Genomic DNA, 20,744 nt, shown 5'->3' on the forward strand with positions numbered 1-20,744 from the left:
ATAGGAGGATGGATATGAGACCTGTCATGGTGGCCTGTGATGTCTGGCACCAGAGGATCCGTACAGTTCTTTGAGTTGTAGTTTTGAGCCTTGAGTACTCCTCCAGTCTGCGTATCGAGGTATCCTTGGGCAAGATGCTGCACCTGGAGATGAACCTGCATTCATCAGAGTCTGAATATGGAAAATAAAACCACTTGTGTGAATGCGTGTATGATTGGGTGAATGAGACTTGTTCTTTGAATGGAATGCTTTTCTACTCAGTTGCAGCAGAGAAGTGCTTTATAAGTACCAGTACCGGTGACGGGATGTACAATCCTGCTGATATATTTTTTCAAAATATATTGAACACCATAAAGGAAAGAAACAGTATGATAAACAAATAAAGAGAAATTATTGCTATTTAAAAAATAATGGGGTCATAATTACCCCACTTGTAATCACTTTACCTGCTCAGGAAGCAACCACCATCCCATGTTTATAAAGAGTGTGCTGGTAATGAGCTGGATGTTCCCCCTCATGGTGTCCATCATTTTTGAAAGTGCTTTTAATTTGTTGGACCAGAGAACAGTTTCCTTCTTCACCTTTATTTCATCCTGCATGACCTGCCCAGAGATGGGGGGGTTTCTGTAACTATTCACAGTTGTTTTCAGAAGTTGATGGCAAATATGAGGTTTTTTTCTTCTCGGTTTTTACATTTTTTTAAAACCCAGAGAGGTAAATCTGCTCTTTTTTGCCTCCGAAAGAATTGAATCTTTCACTTTTTATACCAAAATATAAAAATTAATACAATTTGTTTTGGTTTGTTTTTACACAATGTTTTGCTTGTTTTCCAGTTTTGCTCTAGTTAACAAAGTCATCTGGTCAGCTGCCATTCTAGTCTCTGTATTGAAACTAGTCAAATAAATATCCAATTTATGGATGGCCATGAAATTGATCCGAGGCCCACAACAACTACATTTTGTGTCAATACATTTTGCACAACTATATCTAGAGTTTACAAAGAATGGTCTGGAAAGGAGAAAATCTGATGAGTCTCAAGTTGTGCTGCAACATTTGGATGGTAGGGTCAGAATTTGGTGTGAACAACAAAAGCATGGATTTGTCACACCTGTTTCATTTTCTTAGTTGATAGGGGTTGCACCTGATGTGGTCTCTTGCTGCTATAGCGGATCTGCTTCAACGTGTTGTGCATTAAGAGATGCTCTTCTGCATACCTATGAAGGGTTCCGGCTGCTGGTGTCAAAGATGTTTTCTTCGCACACTTTGGGCCCCTTAGTCAATGTCATTTAAACACTATAATCTGAGTACTGTATTGTTGCAGACCATGTCCATCCTTTTATGACCACAGTGTACCTATCCCCTGATGAATACTTCCACGAGCACATGATACCATGTCACAAAGTACAGATCATCTTACATTAGTTTATTAAACATGAATGTGAGTTCACTCTACTAAAATGGCCTCTAGACCCCCGATCACAGTCCAATCGAGTCCAGTCGTGGATGTGCAGATGTCTGTTGAATGTTTTAAGCATCTTGTTAAATCTGACATTTAGAATTAAGGAAGTTCTGAAGGCAAATGAGGATTCAACCCAGTATTAGCATGGTTAACCTAATAAAGCGTCCAGGAAGTCTTTTGCAATAGGTGGGAAAATTGTGATAATGAGAAATTAACAGAAAACAAATTATTGAGCATAGATGCACCATGTATGAAGTGTGGAACAATAACCAGGCATGGTGCAGTTATTTGTTTACAGTCGTTTATGTAAATTGTTCAGGTAGAGGATATGTCAGATTCTGACTTGTTTGACTCAACTGAAACAGATAAACAGTCCCAGAAATCCAATGTCTGGGTTTACATTATCAATAGTTCTGCCGTATTTTATACAAAATTGCACATTTCAAAACACAGGTTCTGTTTCAGGGAATGGGACTGTGGCAGATTTCTCTCTTTTTAAAAAAAAAGAATCTAAGGATCTGACCAACCAGGAATACTGTAAGTAACATGTTGCATCATGTTGGAAATCCAGAAGTCTTACACTGATCAAATTACAAATCTGCAATGAATTAAAAAAACATCTACAGCAAAACCAATTTTTTAAGTAAAATAACTTACACTGAAAATAATCAAACCCCATCAAAAAAAAAAAAAAAAAAAAAAATGGACATGGACATGGACATTCCCTCATGTATACACTTTGGCTTTATGAAAGTAGGTCATCAAAAGAACTTCTTAGCTGCTGCTTCTTGTTGACTTCTGCAAAAGAAATAAAGAAAAGGATGCAAAAAAATTAGAGGAGTGGTTAGATTTCCAGGCAGATGCAACCCAAATTACAACCTGATATCTTACTTGTACATGACGTAGCAGAAGAATAGGACTGACTGGACCACGACAAAGATTGCAAAATGAACAGTGGATAAGCAGGAAGGCATGGGAGGCAACTCGGGACACTTCAGGACCTTGTCAGCTGGATTCTAAACAACACAATGCAGATCAGCGAGTTCAGTCAACACTTTTTTTGTTGTAAAACAGATCAGAAGAGTTCAGACTCCGATCCATACCTGAGCATTACGCTGAACCAGGTGCTCCACGTCCCTTTTGACGGTGTGCAGATGTTCCTTGATGTCACTGAAATGTTGCATGGTCTCGTATGTCCCCATAGCGGCTTGATTACCCTGATTCTGGACAGAGCCAATCTGTCTCAGCGACTCGTGAAAGGAGCTTCTGCAGAAGGACAGAGACATCATGCTTACTGACTGGACATTAACATTAAAGAAGCCTCAAAAGGACTGAAATAAATCACTGCTGATTGAATTCATGTGGGGAAACATGCTGAACAGTAAACATGCTGTGAGGTGCTGCTTATTTAAAGTCATATAAATTGTCTAAAAATTAATCTTTTAATCCCTATTCACTGGAGGCTACATATTCTCAAACTTTGAAAAAACAGAAAATTGCCATCTGATAAAAGAGGTCATGATTGCTAAATTAATCCCTTATAAAAACATGTTCTTACAACAGATTACAAGTACAGAGGGATAAGAAATGGCTCAGAAACAGGGGGACACCATGTGGATTATGCATCTATGAGAGGGACGGCTAACATGCTGAAGACAAAATTAAAAAATTGTCTGAAAATGTAACAAAGCATCTGATAGCTGGTCCCCATTAATGTGGATGTGCGTGAAATTGAGAGCCTTTCTAACTGTAATTGATCACCCGTGGAAGCATTTTACCGTCTCAATCTTTAAATTGCTCATTTATATCTGGTAGAAACACTCTTCTATAACTCCTGTGCACCCCTTACTGAACAGTCAGGGTCAAAAGAACATATGCTGACCAGTTCAGACTGGTTTATCCTGGTCACTTCATCATCTGTCTGGAAGATTTGTGTCAAGCTGCCATTCACCCTTGATTTATCAATGGAAATTAGTACAAATCATTTCTCACATTCACCCCGTCAGATAGCAGAATAAACCAGTCTGAGGTGCTAGTGCTGAGGCCCACCAAGGACTGAATGTGAAATCTGTAAATCTGCATCTTCACTTTCAGATTAATCACTAAAGGAAGACTACATTGAATGCAAAGCATTCCCAGAAGAGAAGAAAGACTTTAAGCCAGGATCACATTTCTCAACAAAATGTAATTTCTAAAAGTTGATTACTTACAGGGAGGAAGCAACTAGTTTCCCCTCTATCATCTTAAACACGTCTAAGGCGATTATGAAGGGGAAAAAAGACAAATGAGCAGAATTCCACTAGTGTAAGCAAGACAGCCCTGAGGGAGATTGTGACAAGAAATCAAAAGGATGGGACACTGTATTTTGCTTGTATATGACAGATGTATTTAAAGACTACTAAGCTGATAAGGGCAGAACGGTGCTAAGAAGGGGCCTTTTCTTGCTCGGCCACATGGTCGAGGTCTGAAACAAGGACGACATACAAACAAAATCTAATTTGTTTCACGGACATGTGGGGGGTGGGGGGGGGGGAATCTCCCTTGAGGAAGTAAGTGAGCATTTATTAAACCCTACGTCTAATCTTAGTCTACTCCAAGTGACCCATTTATGAGCAAAGAGCCCTCTATGTAGGTTTAGAGCGAGACTAAGTCCTATCATAAACTCTGTGTTTAAGACGGGTCAGGATAAACTGAGCACTTAATCTATAAAGTAATACAGATCAGTTGCTCACATTAGCACATTAGCAGAAGCTGCTGAAGCCTTTTGCCAGCAAACTTATTTACTGTGCCAATCAGCTTACTCCTGTGTAGCACCCTTAATATTCAATTATTACATCTTCCCACTCACTGCAGGATTAAAAAAAAGAAGAAGCAAAAAACAAAAACTGAGAGTGCTTGGGTAGATTTAGCAAACGAGTAACCAAGAGTCGAGTGCCACGGGAATTATGGGTCAACAATATGATAAAGAAAATCATGTATGCAGTCATCTGAGAATGAATGTCCTGTTGGATTTAGGGCATATAAACAGCTTGCTTTTTTGTGATACATGAGAGATTAATGTTACATAAACTACAATCTTTAATATCTTGTCATTCTGATTAAATCTTTATGCAGATGGTGTGTTAAAATTAACACAAGACAAATATGCATTAATAAAAATAAATAAATCCAGTTTCTTTGTTCGTGCAGCTCGATTTTAAAAACGCCCAGATTGAATCAAACTTGTCAATCAAGTTTTCCTGAAAGGAAAATAAATATTTGTGCTAAATGGCTGACAAAAGAGTGAGTAAGACTACGTAGCTGTTTCATAAGTCAGTCATAACGACTCACTCATCAAGCAGCAGACATACACTCAACAAAAATATAAACGCAACACCTTTGTTACTGCTCCCATTCCCCATGGGATGGACGTAGAGACCTAAAATTCATTCCAGATACACAATATAACCATCCCTCCCAAACAGTGGTCACAAATCAGTCCAAATGTGTGGTAGTGGGCACATCTGCTATATTGAGATAATCCATCCCACCTCACAGGTGTGCCACATCAGGATGCTGATCTGACATCATGAGTAGTGCACAGGTGTACCTCAGACTGCCCACAACAAAAGGCCACCCTGGAATGTGCAGTTTTTTGCGCTATTGGGGGTCTGGGGACCCAGAACCGGTCAGTATCTGGTGTGACCACCATTTGCCTCATGCAGTGCAACACATCGTCGCATGGAGTCTATCAGATTGTCAATTGTGGCCTGTGGAATGTTGGTCCACTCCATTTCAATGGCTGTGCGAGGTTGTTGGATATTCGTGGGAACTGGTACACGCTGTCGTATACGCCGGTCAAGCACATCCCGAACATGCTCAATGGGTGACATGTCCGGTGAGTATGCTGGCCATGCAAGAACTGGGACATTCTCAGCTGCCATCTGCCCTGAACAATGTGAACCATGATTCATCCGTGAAGCGCACACCTCTCCAACGTGCCAGACGCCATCGAATGTGAGCATTTGCCCACACAAGTCTGTTACGGCGACGAGCTGGAGTCAGGTCAAGACCCCGATGAGGACGACGGGCATGCAGTTGAGCGTCCCTGAGACGGTTTCTGACAGTTTGTGCAGAAATTGTTTGGTTGTGCAAACCAATTGTTCCAGCAGCTGTCTGGGTGGCTGGTCTCAGACGATCTTGGAGGTGAACCTGCTGGATGTGGAGGTCCTGGGCTGGTGTGGTTACACGAGGTCTGCGGTTGTGAGGCCGGTTGGATGTGCTGCCATATTCTCTGAAACGCCTGTGGAGACGGCTTATGGTTGAGAAATGAACATTCAATGCACGGGCGACAGATCTGGTTGACATTCCTGCTGTCAGCATGCCAATTGCACGCTCCCTCATTGCTTGTGGCATCTGTGGCATTTTGCTGTGAGACAAAACTGCACATTCCAGGGTGGCCTTTTGTTGTGGGCAGTCTGAGGTACACCTGTGCACTACTCATGATGTCAGATCAGCATCCTGATGTGGCACACCTGTGAGGTGGGATGGATTATCTCAATATAGCAGATGTGCCCACTACCACACATTTGGACTGATTTGTGACCACTGTTTGGGAGGGATGGTTATATTGTGTATCTGGAATGAATTTTAGGTCTCTACGTCCATCCCATGGGGAATGGGAGCAGTAACAAAGGTGTTGCGTTTATATTTTTGTTGAGTGTATTTAAAAATGCTGGCATGCCCACAATGACATAGTCCATAAAGAGCTTATGGTAAACAATACATAAGCAAAGATATGTTATTGACCTAATATAACATTGAACCTACACACCAAATCAGACTCACTTATTCTAAGTAGCAGAATCAATCATTCTCTGCGAAAAATGAAATCTGAGCACAGGTGACTATTTTTATGGTTTTAAAAGAAGCACATTAGAGTTGGATATCAGTGTGCACTTTGAGCTGTAATTGTGGTATGACAGAATTCCTAATCAGCCACCTTTTGGGTTTCTCTGCTTCCTGATCAGCTGTCAAAAAGTCTGTCCAAACGACTGCAACACTATCCCGCTCATGCGGTATTTCTCTATCATGCAACGGATTCATTGCAAATGAGTTTTTTTTATTAGGTAATTGGTATTAGGTATTTGGGCACTCTTGTCTCTGTGCCAAAACCCAGTTTACACTGGCGCAATGCATCAGTAAATCTGGGCCTAGAAATCGAGCGTTACCAACTGTGGAGGAAGCCGTTACAGCCGCTGGATTATCAGGACAGCAGACACCTGTGATGTCGCAGCCAGCCTCTCCTAAGATTAAATGTGATGTGATGGATTTAAGCGGCAGGATTTCCCTTGTTTTTCTGGAGTATCACGGATGTGTCTTTATGTTGTTTTTTTGAAAAAACAGCTATTTTTTAAGAATAACTGATTGTCAACAACAAACACTGTTGTTACTTACTTCAACTCGTTCAGGCTTTTGAGAACCTCCTGCTGTGTGGCTACGATGGAGCCCAGCTGCTGACCAGCAGAATCCAGCTAAGAGAGAAATGAAGCACAATGGTCTCAAAGTTCATACTGTTACAGCTGTCATATAAAGGGTTTCCTATGTTTTGATAAGTGCTCAGATGAAAAGTTTAATAAGGTAGGAGTTCATAGAAAGACAGTCCAAAGTCCCGACACACATTTTTAAAATGTAAAAAGAAACAAAAAAAAAAAGAAGAAAGAAACATGCTTCTCCATTCGTAACAAAATCTAAAAATCTATCTTGCAGCTTTACAGCGAACACCTTTAGCTTGCGTAAGTTTGCTTCTTGATGACATGCCCACCTGTCCTGACTCAGTGTTTGCCCCCTTTTTGGCGACCTCATCCGTGATGACGGAGACGTATCGACGCTGTTCGTCCAGGATCATACCGAGCTGCCGGTTGAGCTGTTTGATTTCCAGATGGATCCGGTTCTGGCCTTCAAACACCTGACGAATCTCCCGGTCATTCACACTCTCATACAAATCATCGACTGAAAAAAGAGACTGCAGATTAAAACCTAATTATAGAAAAGAAATTTGTAAACTTTTCATGTAGATTTACAAAAGTAATATTTGGACATATTTGTCTTGAATGTATTCTGATTCATATTTTTCAAATAATTTAACTTTTTTTTTTAGGTAACACGTAACAGATTAATATAGAATATAAATAAAAACAAATGTGTATTTTTCATTCATTGTGTAATTTTACACAACTGTTTGGACCATCATGCTTCAGAAAACTAACTTGGTTCTCCTTGGACGTCCGGGTGCTCCTTCTGAAATTCCTCTTTCTTTTTATCGAGCTCTTGCTGGAAGTTCTGAAATTCCTCCTGGTACTTGTCCTTCTCTTCTTTAGGAATCTCAGATTCAACTGGGGGCTTCAATGGGAAAGACAAAAAACCCCTCTGTGAACTCAATAGAGGCTCTGCTTGGGTGTATAGTGCATATGCACGCACACATGCACGTCCACACACACAGACAGACACGCACACACACACAACTACAGAGTGAGTAAAAGACACAACGGATTGGAAACGTATTAGGAGTTCTAGACAAAAAAAAAAAAAAATGTAGTTACCGGTTGCTGGCCAGGCTCTGTGAGTCTGAATAGCAAGAAGGATAAAACATCGTGGTCATCTGACGGACAAAAGAAAATTTCAATGAGAAAAATCACAAACATCAGAAATAAAATTATTGAATTACCACACTTTAAGACTATAATATAATATCTCAGAAACAACTGCAATAAGGTAATACTATCATGCTATATTAGTAATTAGCAATTACCAATAAGCAGTAAGTCAAATAGTGATACTAGGAACAAGGACTAAAGGTAGCACTAATAGGCAATAATGTTAAGATGGAAACAATTTAACTAGTCAAGACCAGACCAGCAAAACTAGTGACGTCATCATAAGACTGAGGTAATGTTTCAATAATGTTTTAACTACAGAAAATTACTAGACAGTACAAATGAAATTAAGTCTTTAATAGAAGGCAGACCTGAAATATTTCTAGTGCTACTACTGCCACTGCTCATTAATACAAACATCTAATTAGCCAGTTAAATCGCAGCAAGAATTTAGATGTGTAGACATGGTCAAGAGGGCCTGTTTAAGTTCAAACAGAGCATCAGAATGAGGAAAAAAAATGTGATTTTTGGCATGGTTGTCGGTCCCACGCAGTCTAATCTGAGTATTTCAGAATCTGCTGATCTGCTGGAATTTTCCAAAAAAAACATCTCTATGTTTTAATGGTCCGAACAAGAGAGAACATCTAGTGAGTTCCAGTTCCAAAAACTGGTGAAATGCCTTGTTAATGTCTGAGGTGAATAGCCAGACTGCTTCAAGTTGATAGGAAGATGACAGTTAACCATTTTTACAACCAAGAAATGCAGAAAAGCATCTCAGAATGCACAAGACATCAAACCTTGAAGCAGATGGGCTACAGCAGCAGAAGACCACACTGCTAAGAAAAGGACTGTACTCAAATGACCTCCACAGTCACTGTTTGGGAAATAGTGGAACAAAAGATTCAAACCGTTTCTGTGCAGCCAACAAATCTGCAGCTGTGGTGTGAAGCTATCACCTCATATGGATGGTTTTGAAGGTAAAAGGAGGAGCTAAGTCAATAAGAGGAAAAATATGCGGCTGATAAAATGCCTGTGAGCGTGGCTCAGTTTAGAAAGTGAGCTAAGAGCGACTGCTGGGTCGAATATGAGTTATTACAGAGAAATCCGTTGCTTACGAAATTTTGATTTTGTAGACAGTAAAGACTTTTAACAGCAAATAGAATAATACCTGCTAAACCACCGGTAGCAGCTGAAATGCCAAAGAAACCGTCAGATGGAATGACCATGTTGTCCACCTTTGTGCAGAACTCGTAGTCCTCTTTGTCCGGAGTGAAACCGTTGTTGATCAAGACCTGAAGAGGAAAAACAGCAAAAACAAAAACACAGCTACATTTTTACTGTCTCAAAAGTGCCATTGTTTTTCTCTTACTTCACATTGTGAATATATACACACTTAATGCTAAAAGGTTCATGTTTTCTCCTACCGTCAGTGTCCTTTTGTAGTATGTTATTTTGGCTCTGACAGGGTAGGGTTTATTGCGGAAGTCTCGTAAACATGTACCGAGGGCCTGCGTGGAGCCATCGCTGCGTGAAAACAAACAAAAAACTATTACTTGCACCTCATAATTACGGTTAAACTTTGAGGAAAACACACTCACGTTTATTAGATAATAACATTCATGCCTGCGTATATACTTTATGGTACAGTAGGCACAGAATTTAAGATTTAAAAAAATGATTTAAAGCTTTCACTCGCCCAAGGGAGATTAGGAAGGAGAGAGGATTATTTACTTTCCAAGCAAATATAATCATATTTCCTAATCTTCTTTAAGTTGGTAAAATTCGAGTTGGTGATGACATCAGAGGAAAGCGCAAGAAATGTTTACTTACTTTTGATGATCATAAACAAGGTTGCCATTGTTTCCCACGACGAGAATAGCTGGGTTATTTTTCTGGAAAGATTCCCAGAAAACAAAGAAAAAAATTAATCCTTTTTGTCATCTAAAGCACAGAAATAGATTTGATGTTTAGGTAATCTTATTTAACTAAGTAAAATTTAAATTTCACATAAACAAAAAGCTCTGGGTTCTTAATTGCTAACATGATTCCTGACTGAGAAATCAAGCTGTTTGTTATAATATAGGCAGAAAGTCTCTCAACCGACTGCTCCCACCACACAATAACAGAAACAAATGTGAATAAAGCTATAGTGCTTTACACTTTACGCTTATTACTCATTAAGGTTTTACCATTATTAAAAACTATAGCTGACACCAACCTTTCCGTCATTGTCAAAAGAATCAAAGAAGACTCCAATTCCGTTCCACTGATCAGCAGCTCCGTACACTGGACCCTCAAGGCCTTGTGTGCTGGTGAACCACACGGCCTGTCAGCCATAAAAATAAGTCAGTAAATAAAAATAAAAAACAATAAATAGCTCATTTATGTAAAAGAACTTGTTTGGAATCCATGGGATTAGAGCTGAATAAAGAATATCTGATTTAATATTTAAAGGAAATTTGATATATGGGTGATTACATATATACAAACATACACATATATTTGTTTTCTATTGGAAAGCAATTTTTATTTTGATGGTTTGGCAATATTATTTTAAGACAGTGTGATCAGATCAGATCAGAGCCTTTTCTGCGTGCCCAGCTGAGTTGAGTGTCATACATTTATCTGTTCTCTTTTTGATTTCCTCTCTCCTTTTTCTATCTCTACACTGTCACTATCTAATAAAGATTAAAATGCCACTTACTGACTACACAGTGCACCATTTCTCTACTCCAGTTTCTTGTTAACAACTGACCTAAACGGATACAGTGTAAGTTCATTTCATAAGCTATAGTGTCCTTGTCAGAACACTTTGTTCTCGGAGTGCTGGTTTACTTGCGGTTCCTAGAGTATTTAAAAATAGAAGGAAGCGCACTTATTTAAGATTAGCCTTAAAACCTCTGATAAAGCTTAAAGTTTGTGTCAGATGACGATATGGTGTAACAGGCCAAGGTTACTGGGTCTATTGTGATGCATTGTGTGTTTCTTCTTTATTCACCTCTTTTCACTCTTGACGTGTTTACACACAACTCTGTATTTACTCATTAGTCACTATTAATCTCTGATTGTTGGGGTTTTCTTTCAATCTTTCAATATAAAACATCTTGAGATTATTTGTGATTTGGTGCTATATACATGAAACAGCACCTAACTAAACTGCATGAAATACTGCTACATCATTGACAATATAAAAATCTGCAATTTTACATATTTGTAGCATGCAATTGTGTATTTGGGTGAAGTGCTTCATTTAGGCTCCCCAGAGAAGTTTAACCTCTTACAAGGTTAAACTTGTTTTTATGTTTTAGTTTTTCTGTGAAGCACTTTGTGATTTTTGTCTTGAAAGGTGCTATACAAATAAAATTTTACTTTTATTTTACAAGTAAAATCAATATCTTTATGCTTCACATTACACTTGTTAGGCAGTGTTTGTCATACAACCCTATGGGTATGACACACCTGAAACAGGGTGTGTAGGTGAAACAGGTTTTGAAGCAAGTTTCTTAATATCTACTATTAGATTATCCACAAAAGAAATATTGGCCTGTTGTACAGCAACGGGGAGATTTCTTCCATCCACACAGTCAATACTGGCTATGAGGGAAAAATTATTATTCCTCAACTAGTTATTGGATGTTGATGGTAGTTACAGGGAAAATGATTGCTAAAGTCCCAGTCACACAGACCTATGGACTGGTCAGTGACCCCCTGGCAACCCTTGTTGCTAAGTGAAAATGTGTATTGCACAAGCAGTAAGATAAACCCTCATTGTGACTGCTTTGGTTGCTACCATATTGCTACAGTCTTTGTTTCAATGGAAGTTGCGGTCTTGTCTACAAACACTGCCCAGCTGCTCTCTGAGCAGTAGTGAAACTGTGAAAAGTGGAAATGGAGAAGGTTTGCCTTCAAAGTAAAAGATGTGCCTTTTGAAAAATGCTGGCTGCAGCACTGAGCCAAAACTTTATTTTGAAGGTGAACCTTTTTCATTTCTAATTTGCATTGGACCTTTTGACATTTTACTATCACTCAGCTAGAAGTTAGCAAGTAACTGCAGACAAACGTGAAAAACTACTATTTTGGTGCAGAAGATCTGCAACCAGTTTCCCGAGCAACAGCCATCCACCTCAAGGAGTTACCACCATATGTGGTTGTTAAATGTCCAATATAGAGGAGGGGGTTTAAGCTGAGCTGAGCCAGAAGCAGTGATAATCAGTGTGGGATCACTGAGAGTGTTTTTCCTCAGCCATTCATGTGACTGGTTAAGGTCAGCTAACAAACACACATTTTCTTATTATCTTTGAAAAAAATTGTTTCCTATTGGCTTTAGAAAGATTTCTCTTTATGTTTATGCTCATCATGAGGAAGAGACTGGCACAGGCTAGCTTGGAGTATGCTGGAGTAGACGGTGGAAAATTAAGCTAGACCCTCGCAGCTGCACAGTCAGCCCACACTGAGGTTTTTCCCCTTCTTACCAAACCGTCAGCTCCCATTCTTCCTCTTCCAGATACCCTGAATGTCACCTCGGCCTCCCAGTGCTCAAAGTTGACTTTGTTTTTCGTCCAAACAGAACCCCTCTGACTCCTGAGGGATGGCGTAATGCGCACCTGGTCTGCGCTAGGAATGGCATCTAGAACAGAGAGAGGACGCAAAGTGAGTTTACTTACTAATTTATCACAAACTTTCTACTATCACAAATCTGTGGAAAAGAACTCAGTGACACAATAAATGTTGTTTTTTCCCCCCACTACTGCTGCAGAGGTGTATTACTGTTATTACACGTCAGCATTATCAAGTTGTACCTACTTGATAAGCTCTTTACTGCCTAGCACCTGATTTGTTTGTACGCTTTTTTCCCCTCTCCAAATGCTACACTGCTTCTACTTTGTACCAGGTCAATAAATAAATAAATAAATAAATGAATAAATATTTTTAGCAGTTTTATATCACAGGAAGTATGGCTTTGGAGCTCTTGTAAGACAAAATGAGCAAAGAAGAGCATCAGCTTGTGCTCTGGGAATGTGTAAAAGGTCATATTTAATATGCATTCAAATGTGACAGTAATCTTTGCAGCTGTTGGGGGACAACAGAAAAAAAGTTTATTCACAATATGTTGGGTGCTCTGTTTTCTCTCTCTTTGCTTCCTGTCAACCTCTACTCACACACTTAATGAAGCCACCAATAAACAGTTCACTGAGGAAATAACCTGCAGAATGCTAATGAAGGTGGTCTTCATGCAGTGTTATTTAGAGAGAATGCAGTGTAAGCTGGTGCAGCTTTCTTGTATCAGCAGGAATACTCACAGTGTGATGCAAGACTCCAAAGGCCTATTTTTGCAAGAGGAAAGTTCAACAATGAGGAGGCCTGTGTCTGCACACTCCCCAGCGCCAGTCAGGACTTCGAACTTAACTCTGACTTATTCAGCTCTGCACTGATTTGACTGAAAATGAGACTGGGAGTCGAGTGCTAAAATCAAAGCATTTCCTAGTGCACTTGTGAATGAACAAAACAAGCCGCTGTCGCCTCTGAACACCCCAGAGCCGAAACAAACCACAAACAGGACATGGCCTCAGCCGTGCTCGTGCCAGCTGGACAAACGACTGTCGAAGAGATTTGACGAGCAGCGGTTCAGTGATGCTGACAGCTGGACACAAACTTACTTCCAGTGTGGATCCAGAAAGGGATACCGCCGTCACTCTGAGACAGGTGCGGCCCTTTGAAGCTGTATTTGTACTCAAACCGGCGGTGTGGAGCCTCCTCTGTCGTCGAAGCTCCCACGGCGATGTCGGCGACACTGCTGTAAAATATTAGCGTCGTGACAAAAGTTGTTATCAACAAACGAGCGCCGACAGCCGGGCTCTCCGTTATGGGCACCGCCATGTTTCTGTATCACTGCTGACGTAGCGCTGAGTCCGCGAGCATGACGGGATGCCTGTTGGGCCAACAGGGCGTTTTCTCATTGGACGATGTTTGGGTCCTATTTCGTCCCGCCCCTTCCTCTCTGCGCTATCTCAACACAACCAACAAAAGTAAACGACAACATGAATAATCAACGGCGAATATAATAATAATAATAATAAAAAAAGCCAAATAATCAGACAACAAATAAATAAACGGAAAAAAGTTACAATAAAGCTTCCAGGAACAGAGGCAGTATACCACAGCAGAAATTCAAATGGCCACATCCTTGCTAGTGATAGGCTGGAATTGGCAATTTTTTAAAAAAGAGCTGTAATGCAAATTCAATTTAAATTTGACAAAAATGGTGAAATAGCATTTACATGTCAAGGGTGGATTCACTCCGCCAACATGCTTTTGATTAGAATGCCTTTTCATGTGAGATATTTTGACATTTTACCATGCAGTATATTTGTAATAAATAAATAAATAAACAAAACACTGATTCAAGTCACAGAGGCCTATAAACCGACCAGCAACCGTTAGACAAAAATGTGCGTTCACTGGCTGTTTGGTAAGTTGTTGTTGGCAGTTGCTTTGAAATTCATTGCTACAATCTCATTCTGAAGGTCTAGGGAGTGGTCAGAGCTGGTAGCAAGTACCAGTTGCATCTGTTGCAAATAGTTTGCATGGAAGAAACCACAAACTGCCCAGGTGCCACTTTGGGAATGCACAGGCTTTTTATTTTTTCATTTTTATTTATTTATTATTATTATTATTTTTTTATAGATTAATTCTACTAATGACAGCCCAGGACACTCTTGCAGAAGACTCTCCGAATCTCAAGACTCCGCCTTTCTTGTCAAAAAAGAGGGGTATTTCAATATAACTGATAACGTTGTACTTTAGTAGTAATGTTAACTAAATCGGATCAGCTTATTTATTATTAATACTAACTGTAAGACTAGAAAACTTTATTCTTCTTACATGTTTGGATATTTCACTAAATAAACCTCTACTCACAAACACACAGGTACACACATAGAGAGGCAGAGTCCTGCTGTGTGTAACTGCTGCTGATTGCGGGCAAATAATAAAATCATGTTGCACTGTCTGACCGATGCTTAGGAACTTGACACAATCCACTAAGACTTTGGGGCATAATAGCACATATTTACCCCAGGGCAGCATACTGTGTCAATGTGACCTTAATATGTGCAGTTGTCACTCCATTAGGTCTTGCAGGTGATTATATGAAGAGGATGAACATGATATAAACTATTAAAACATATACCGAGGCCTTGATTTACTTCAAAATTTTCCCCACTTTCCCCCAGTTGCCTCTATGGGTGCTGCACCACTACAAGGGCCCGTTTGGAGCCTTTTTCTTCCTGTGAGTGAGCCACTGAATTATTTGGCTACCTTTGCAAGCAACATGTGAAAAGTTGGTGAAGCAGATGAAAAAAATTCAGATGAGCTAAAGCTTTAATCGTGTTTTTGGAAACAAGGTTAATAGGAGATCAGCTCCTCGAGCAGGTGAAAGACGTGAATATTGTTTTTCAACTCTGTGTCAACACAACAATAAAATCCATTATATGACAGGTATGCACAAGTGTTGCCAAACCAGATCTGTTTTGCATGTCTTTAAATAGCAGAAAACTGTCATGTGGCATGAGGCTGTGGAAAGAAAACTCTATTAGATTGATCTATTATCTACTATAAAATATACTATTAAAATACATCTGTAAAATGCTCTCCCAAACAAAACACACACGAAGGAGAATATATGAGATTGTGAAAATGTCTGGTGCAGGCTCTTACCACTCGTGACATCTTTCCAGTGGATTTGTAAGGGCAGAGAAAATAGAGACATCTGTCCTTTGTCTGAGGAAGTCCTCATTAGAGAGTTAAACCACACTCTTTGTGGGGAAATGCAGGATTTGAATAACAAAGGCGGTGCTAATAGATCCATTTAGAAGTGGACAATAGGAAACCGTGGATTGTTAATGGGTCAGTGAAACTGTGAATAGCCTATTGCATGAGTCAGAACAAATATTTGGCCAGCGAATTATACAATACTGTACTAAATATAATCCTGGAAATGACAGCGAGCCTCTGCCGTTGAGCCACATGAGGTTTGAGGTGGCACTTTTTTGAGGGGCATGTTCTATCCTTGTTTTGACCGCTGGATGTCCTCCTATCATTCTGTGTGTTGTGGAACCAGTGGCCTTAACAGACAAAACAAATACCTGTTGTGTTGTGCATGGGGCCATTTGTTCTTGGGGGATCCGGGCATCTAAAGCATTAAGAGGAAAGGGAGAGTGGCTTGTCAACGGCTGGTGTGAACGATGGCTTAGTTAAATGAAGCCTGTTGCTTCATGGCGTTTATTCATACCGGAAAAGCACAAAGCAATCCATTATCACGTAGACTAAATATCCGCTGAGGTGACAGCATGCTAAGGAAACGTCCCACCGGGCTCTTACTTTTACCACCATGATGCAAATCGCTTCTCTCCTTTGAGGACCAGGGCACTCACTGTTCTTATGATTTTAATTACGATCCAGTGAGCCTGATGCTGACCCGATGCACAAGAGACACAGAAGCTTTGCTTATCACGCCTAGAAGCTTTGAATGTTTTATGATCATTTAAGCCAATAATGCATAGATTTGATCTGCCGCTGTATTATTCGCAGGCTTGGCTCTGTGCATACAGGCCACACACTCACCCCGGACAATGCAGAAAGGGGCTAAACCTTCATTTCAGATTGCTTTGACACAGTCCAGTGTGGTCTGGGCAGAAGAGGGGGCACTTATTGTCCACTAAGGACTTTGCCACATTCATTTGAGGAGCAGCCCTTTCTCATTATTAACAGAAACACTAAACGATGGGGCCCAAACAATACAGAACAGATCCCTTTATGCAGACAAGTGCTCAACGTTTCAGCAGCCACTGTGTGCCCTCCACCACTCCCGCTCCCTTTTTAGATACCTGCACATGAGTGAAAGATGTGGAGGACACAAAAGATATCCTCAACTTTCCTTTTTCTCCCATTCTGTGAAACAGGCCCATTTTAAAGCCTTTATTTGTGCAAAGCCTCTCATTAACTCCGCTCATGCTGCCTCACTCGGTTTGCCATTGCTTAAGTACCGGGTGTTGTAAAAAAGCTACCAATTAGTCACTCATCAGCTCCAATTAGAGGAGACAAAGCCCGAGTAAAGATAACTCAATGAGAGGGAGAGGTGGAAGGGTGAGGGCTCTCAGTATGTGCATGTGTGATTGTGTGTGTTTTTTTGTGTCTACACGCATAAGTGTGTGTTTGCGTACATGTGTTGAAGCCCGGACCGGCACAACATCGTTTTTAATCAGTGGAGAACTTGTGGCCATTCAGTCTGACCCACCACGGCACAGGTCCATTCACTCTCCAGGCCCCTCAGCGGGCCCTTTTCTCAGGGCCAAGTGTTGTTGTGCTGGGAAGACAGGCCCCCCAGGAGTCCCAGAAAGAGAGCCATTCAATCCTCTCTACCTGTTTGCAGCACATAAAGCACTTAGACCCTGGCCGATCTCTCATCATTGTCTCCTTCACTCTCAATACTTCCTTAAACTTAGGCCTCAACAAGAGCAAGCCCTTTTATAGAGGGGGGAATAGGGGATGTATGTTAAGGGGGTGCCTTTCGCCTCATTAGAATTGAATTTGCACTGTCTTGTAATTACGCTGAAGGGCAACAATGTATTTTTTTTCTTCCATCATAATCTTTGCTGAATGGAAGATTTTTTGGGGCAGTTAATTTGCTGCCCACACTAATGCATTAATTAATGAATTGGGTAGCACTAATTTTCTTTATGCTGCTCCTCTCTGTTTGTTTCCTCCATCTGTTTCCAACAGTCCTGGGCAGCCGCTACTAATAAAATTACCTCATTAGGGCTTTTTAGCAACACAGTAACTCACTCATCCTTTTTGCTACTAAACATTTTCTTTGGGGTTTGTGTGTGTGTGTGTGTGTGCATGTTCCCATTTAGTGCTGCATATTTTTTGTGGACAGTTCTAAATAATGAAGGGGGCAAGCAGAGAGATATAATTGGGAACAAGGGGCCACTTCAGCAAATATTTGAAATCCTTTTAAAGGCCTGTCCTTGTACAGTGGTGATTAATTACTTCCAGAAGAGATATTTGAGAAATTTATTGCCAAGATTTCCCCGTGTTTTTGTCTCTTTCTATACGAGAGGAGCCCAGCTTGTTAAAAAGAATCGCCCAGCACTTCAATATCGGTCCCTCTTTAATCAAATGCAAATCATAACATACAGCGTTGTGGGAAAATGGGCTCATTGTGAAACAAATACACAACGTGTTAACAATGATGTAGTGTCTAATGAGGCTGGCATCCAAAATCCAAAACTTCCAACTATCTGAATGGATTTCGGTTTTGATGTTGTCAAAGAATGAACAAATCTGCGTTTGTCTTTTGGGAACGACATAAATGTTTCTAATAGAAAAGATAACGAATGTGAATATGATTTAAATGAGGGGAAAAAAGTTCTTCCAGGAACAAAATGATCACTCTGACGCCTGCAGGTCAATCTTTGAGAGAGAAGAAAAGGTAATGTCACAGAGTCCCAAAATAAACAAGCATGTACACATTACCCATGCTGAGTGAGCATTCCCACACAGCTTTATTCATCACGGTGTTTTGATTGCGTCTGTGTGGATCCCTGTGAACTACACGCCAAAGTCTAATGAGTTCAGTCAGCACTCTGTGCTGTGCATCATTTAATGGGCTGAACTCAAACAGTACACGCAGTACAGGACTGAGAAATTACTGCCATCTAGTGGATTCATAAGGGAATGCTTGATGTAAAAACACAACTAAGTAGTGTATTGTCCTTTTTTCTGGTTATTCTTTATTAAATAAGGAATGGATAATAATGTCATATAAAATCAGGTTAACTCAACCAGAGAGTGAGTGGCACCACATAATGGTAATATTAGGTGGTAATATGTAAGAGTATGCTATCAAAATCGTTCATAGTGTGTGGATGTGGCTGGGATTATTGTGGATAATGGCAAAAAACAAACAAACACCAAATACCATAAAATAAATAAAACAAACAAACAAACATGCACAGATGAGTCAAGTCAGACGTTTCTTTTCTCTTTTTTTGTTTCCTATATGCCTGATCATCAGACAGAATTGATATTGAAATCCACAAAGATCAGGAAATAAAATTCTCGTTTTGGTGATTATTAGTCTCATGATGTTCATCAAGGATGAACAGTTTTTTATAAATTTTCTGCCAACAAATCAACAGGTCGGTTAAAAATAGGATTTCTTTTTAAACATCAGACTGCTTTGGATCTCTTGCTTTGAGAAGGTCTCCCTCTGGTGGAGAAAAAAATTAAAACATTTTAGAAATTCAGTCAGCTGACATTCACACTGCCCTCTGAAAGTTGCCTGCTTGCAGAGAAGGCTTTACTTTGGTTGGTTTATTATTAGATCAGATATACAAGCGCAGTGGTTTTTATTCCGAGTTTTAAACAAGCCACAAATGAGCTGTAGGCACAGAAACTTTAGTCTGGTGTAGAGATGGACCAATCCGATATTACGTATCGGTATCGGTCCGATACTGACCTAAATTACTGGATCGGATATCGGAGAAAAATAAAAAATGTAATCCGATCCATTAAATATCACGAAAGCACCTCACAAAACTCACCTCAGAACGTTAGCACGTCGGAGCAGTATGCATCACGTGATAGAGCAGCTGTGGCATGCGGGACCTGTCTCGGGACCTCTGGATAGCATTTGGAGCTTCGCTAGCAACCCAGCATTTCATCTCCGACAAAGTTATCCCGAGAGAAGTAAAGCAAGTGTGTAAGTCCATCTCTGAATGTTTGTAAAGCATTCCTGCGTTAAGCTTAACAAGCGACTGCCTCTTCTTGCTGCTACTTCAATCATGAAACTGCTTAATGATCAGCTGATCGGCTTTTCTGTCACGAGTCGTGTCTCTAGTTTGCTTTTGGCCCACTTTGCACCAGAAAGAGGAAACCAGCGGCTGAACAACAGCAGCACGTTTAAGCTTGATCAGCTGTTGTTAGAATGTATTTAATATTAGTTTCTACGTAGCTGACGCTGGTAACTGTGCAGGGGCGGATCTAGCAAAGTTTAGCCAGGGGGGCCGATAGGGCATTAACAGGGAAAAGGGGGCACAAAGACATACTTTTCTTTCTTATTCTCATTTAAAATGTCTAGCTTTTAATAAATAATTATCTGACACCCAAAGTTTTAATTTGATGTAAAATGAATAGAAGTCAATTACTGTATATAGTAACTATTAAGTCTAATATACCCTAGTAAGCTATAGTACTTTTTCCTTTGGGAAGGTACCATCTGTGCAGTCTGCAATTTTGTTGAAGAAAGATGTTGAATCTATTTAATATTTCTTGAAAAATAATTGATTTCTGTGCATTTTTTTTTCACACTGCATCAAATTAAGGTTGATTACGTCGATTAAGCATCATGAGGTGGAGCGTGAGGGGTGGTTCCCTATTTTTTATTTATTTATTTTTGTTGTTGCTGGGAGTTGGAACCCTATTAGTTAGGTTGCTTAATATTTATGCTAAGTACTCTTTAAAATACCAGAATAGGGAGGATGGTGTAGGTTTAAGTTTATTAGATTGATCAGTATTGCTGAACTATGAAATATTTTTTTTTGCATACAGGTATAACAGAATAGCTTTAGTGTAGTTGTTGTTTTGAA

The 20,744-nt window shown here is 40.0% G+C and overlaps 1 protein-coding gene across 2 annotated transcripts; it reads right to left on the reverse strand.

The window, feature by feature from the left end:
• Window positions 1-1,402: 1,402 nt before the first annotated feature.
• Window positions 1,403-14,038, reverse strand: lman1 (lectin, mannose-binding, 1). 2 transcript variants are annotated; one of them, XM_085463952.1, is made up of 13 exons: window positions 13,752-14,027; window positions 12,567-12,721; window positions 10,313-10,420; window positions 9,925-9,986; window positions 9,519-9,618; window positions 9,263-9,386; window positions 8,041-8,099; window positions 7,708-7,840; window positions 7,263-7,450; window positions 6,896-6,972; window positions 2,563-2,725; window positions 2,351-2,475; window positions 1,403-2,257 (listed from the first exon to the last, which is right to left on the reverse strand). In XM_085463952.1, the coding sequence occupies exons 1-13, from the start codon at window positions 13,969-13,971 to the stop codon at window positions 2,221-2,223; spliced, it is 1,551 nt and encodes a 516-aa protein (XP_085320078.1). In that variant the 5' UTR covers window positions 13,972-14,027; the 3' UTR covers window positions 1,403-2,220. The 2 variants fall into 2 exon arrangements, with proteins under 2 accessions (XP_085320078.1, XP_085320077.1); XM_085463951.1 differs by lacking the exons at window positions 1,403-2,257; window positions 2,351-2,475; window positions 2,563-2,725 and adding an exon at window positions 5,357-5,741 and having other exon boundaries at window positions 13,752-14,038.
• Window positions 14,039-20,744: the final 6,706 nt, after the last annotated feature.

This window comes from Copadichromis virginalis, linkage group LG7 (genome assembly GCF_057382275.1).
Source record: "Copadichromis virginalis isolate Kocher_CV1m ecotype Utaka linkage group LG7, C_Virginalis_male_GT1.1, whole genome shotgun sequence".
Classification (NCBI taxonomy): Eukaryota; Metazoa; Chordata; class Actinopteri; order Cichliformes; family Cichlidae; genus Copadichromis; species Copadichromis virginalis.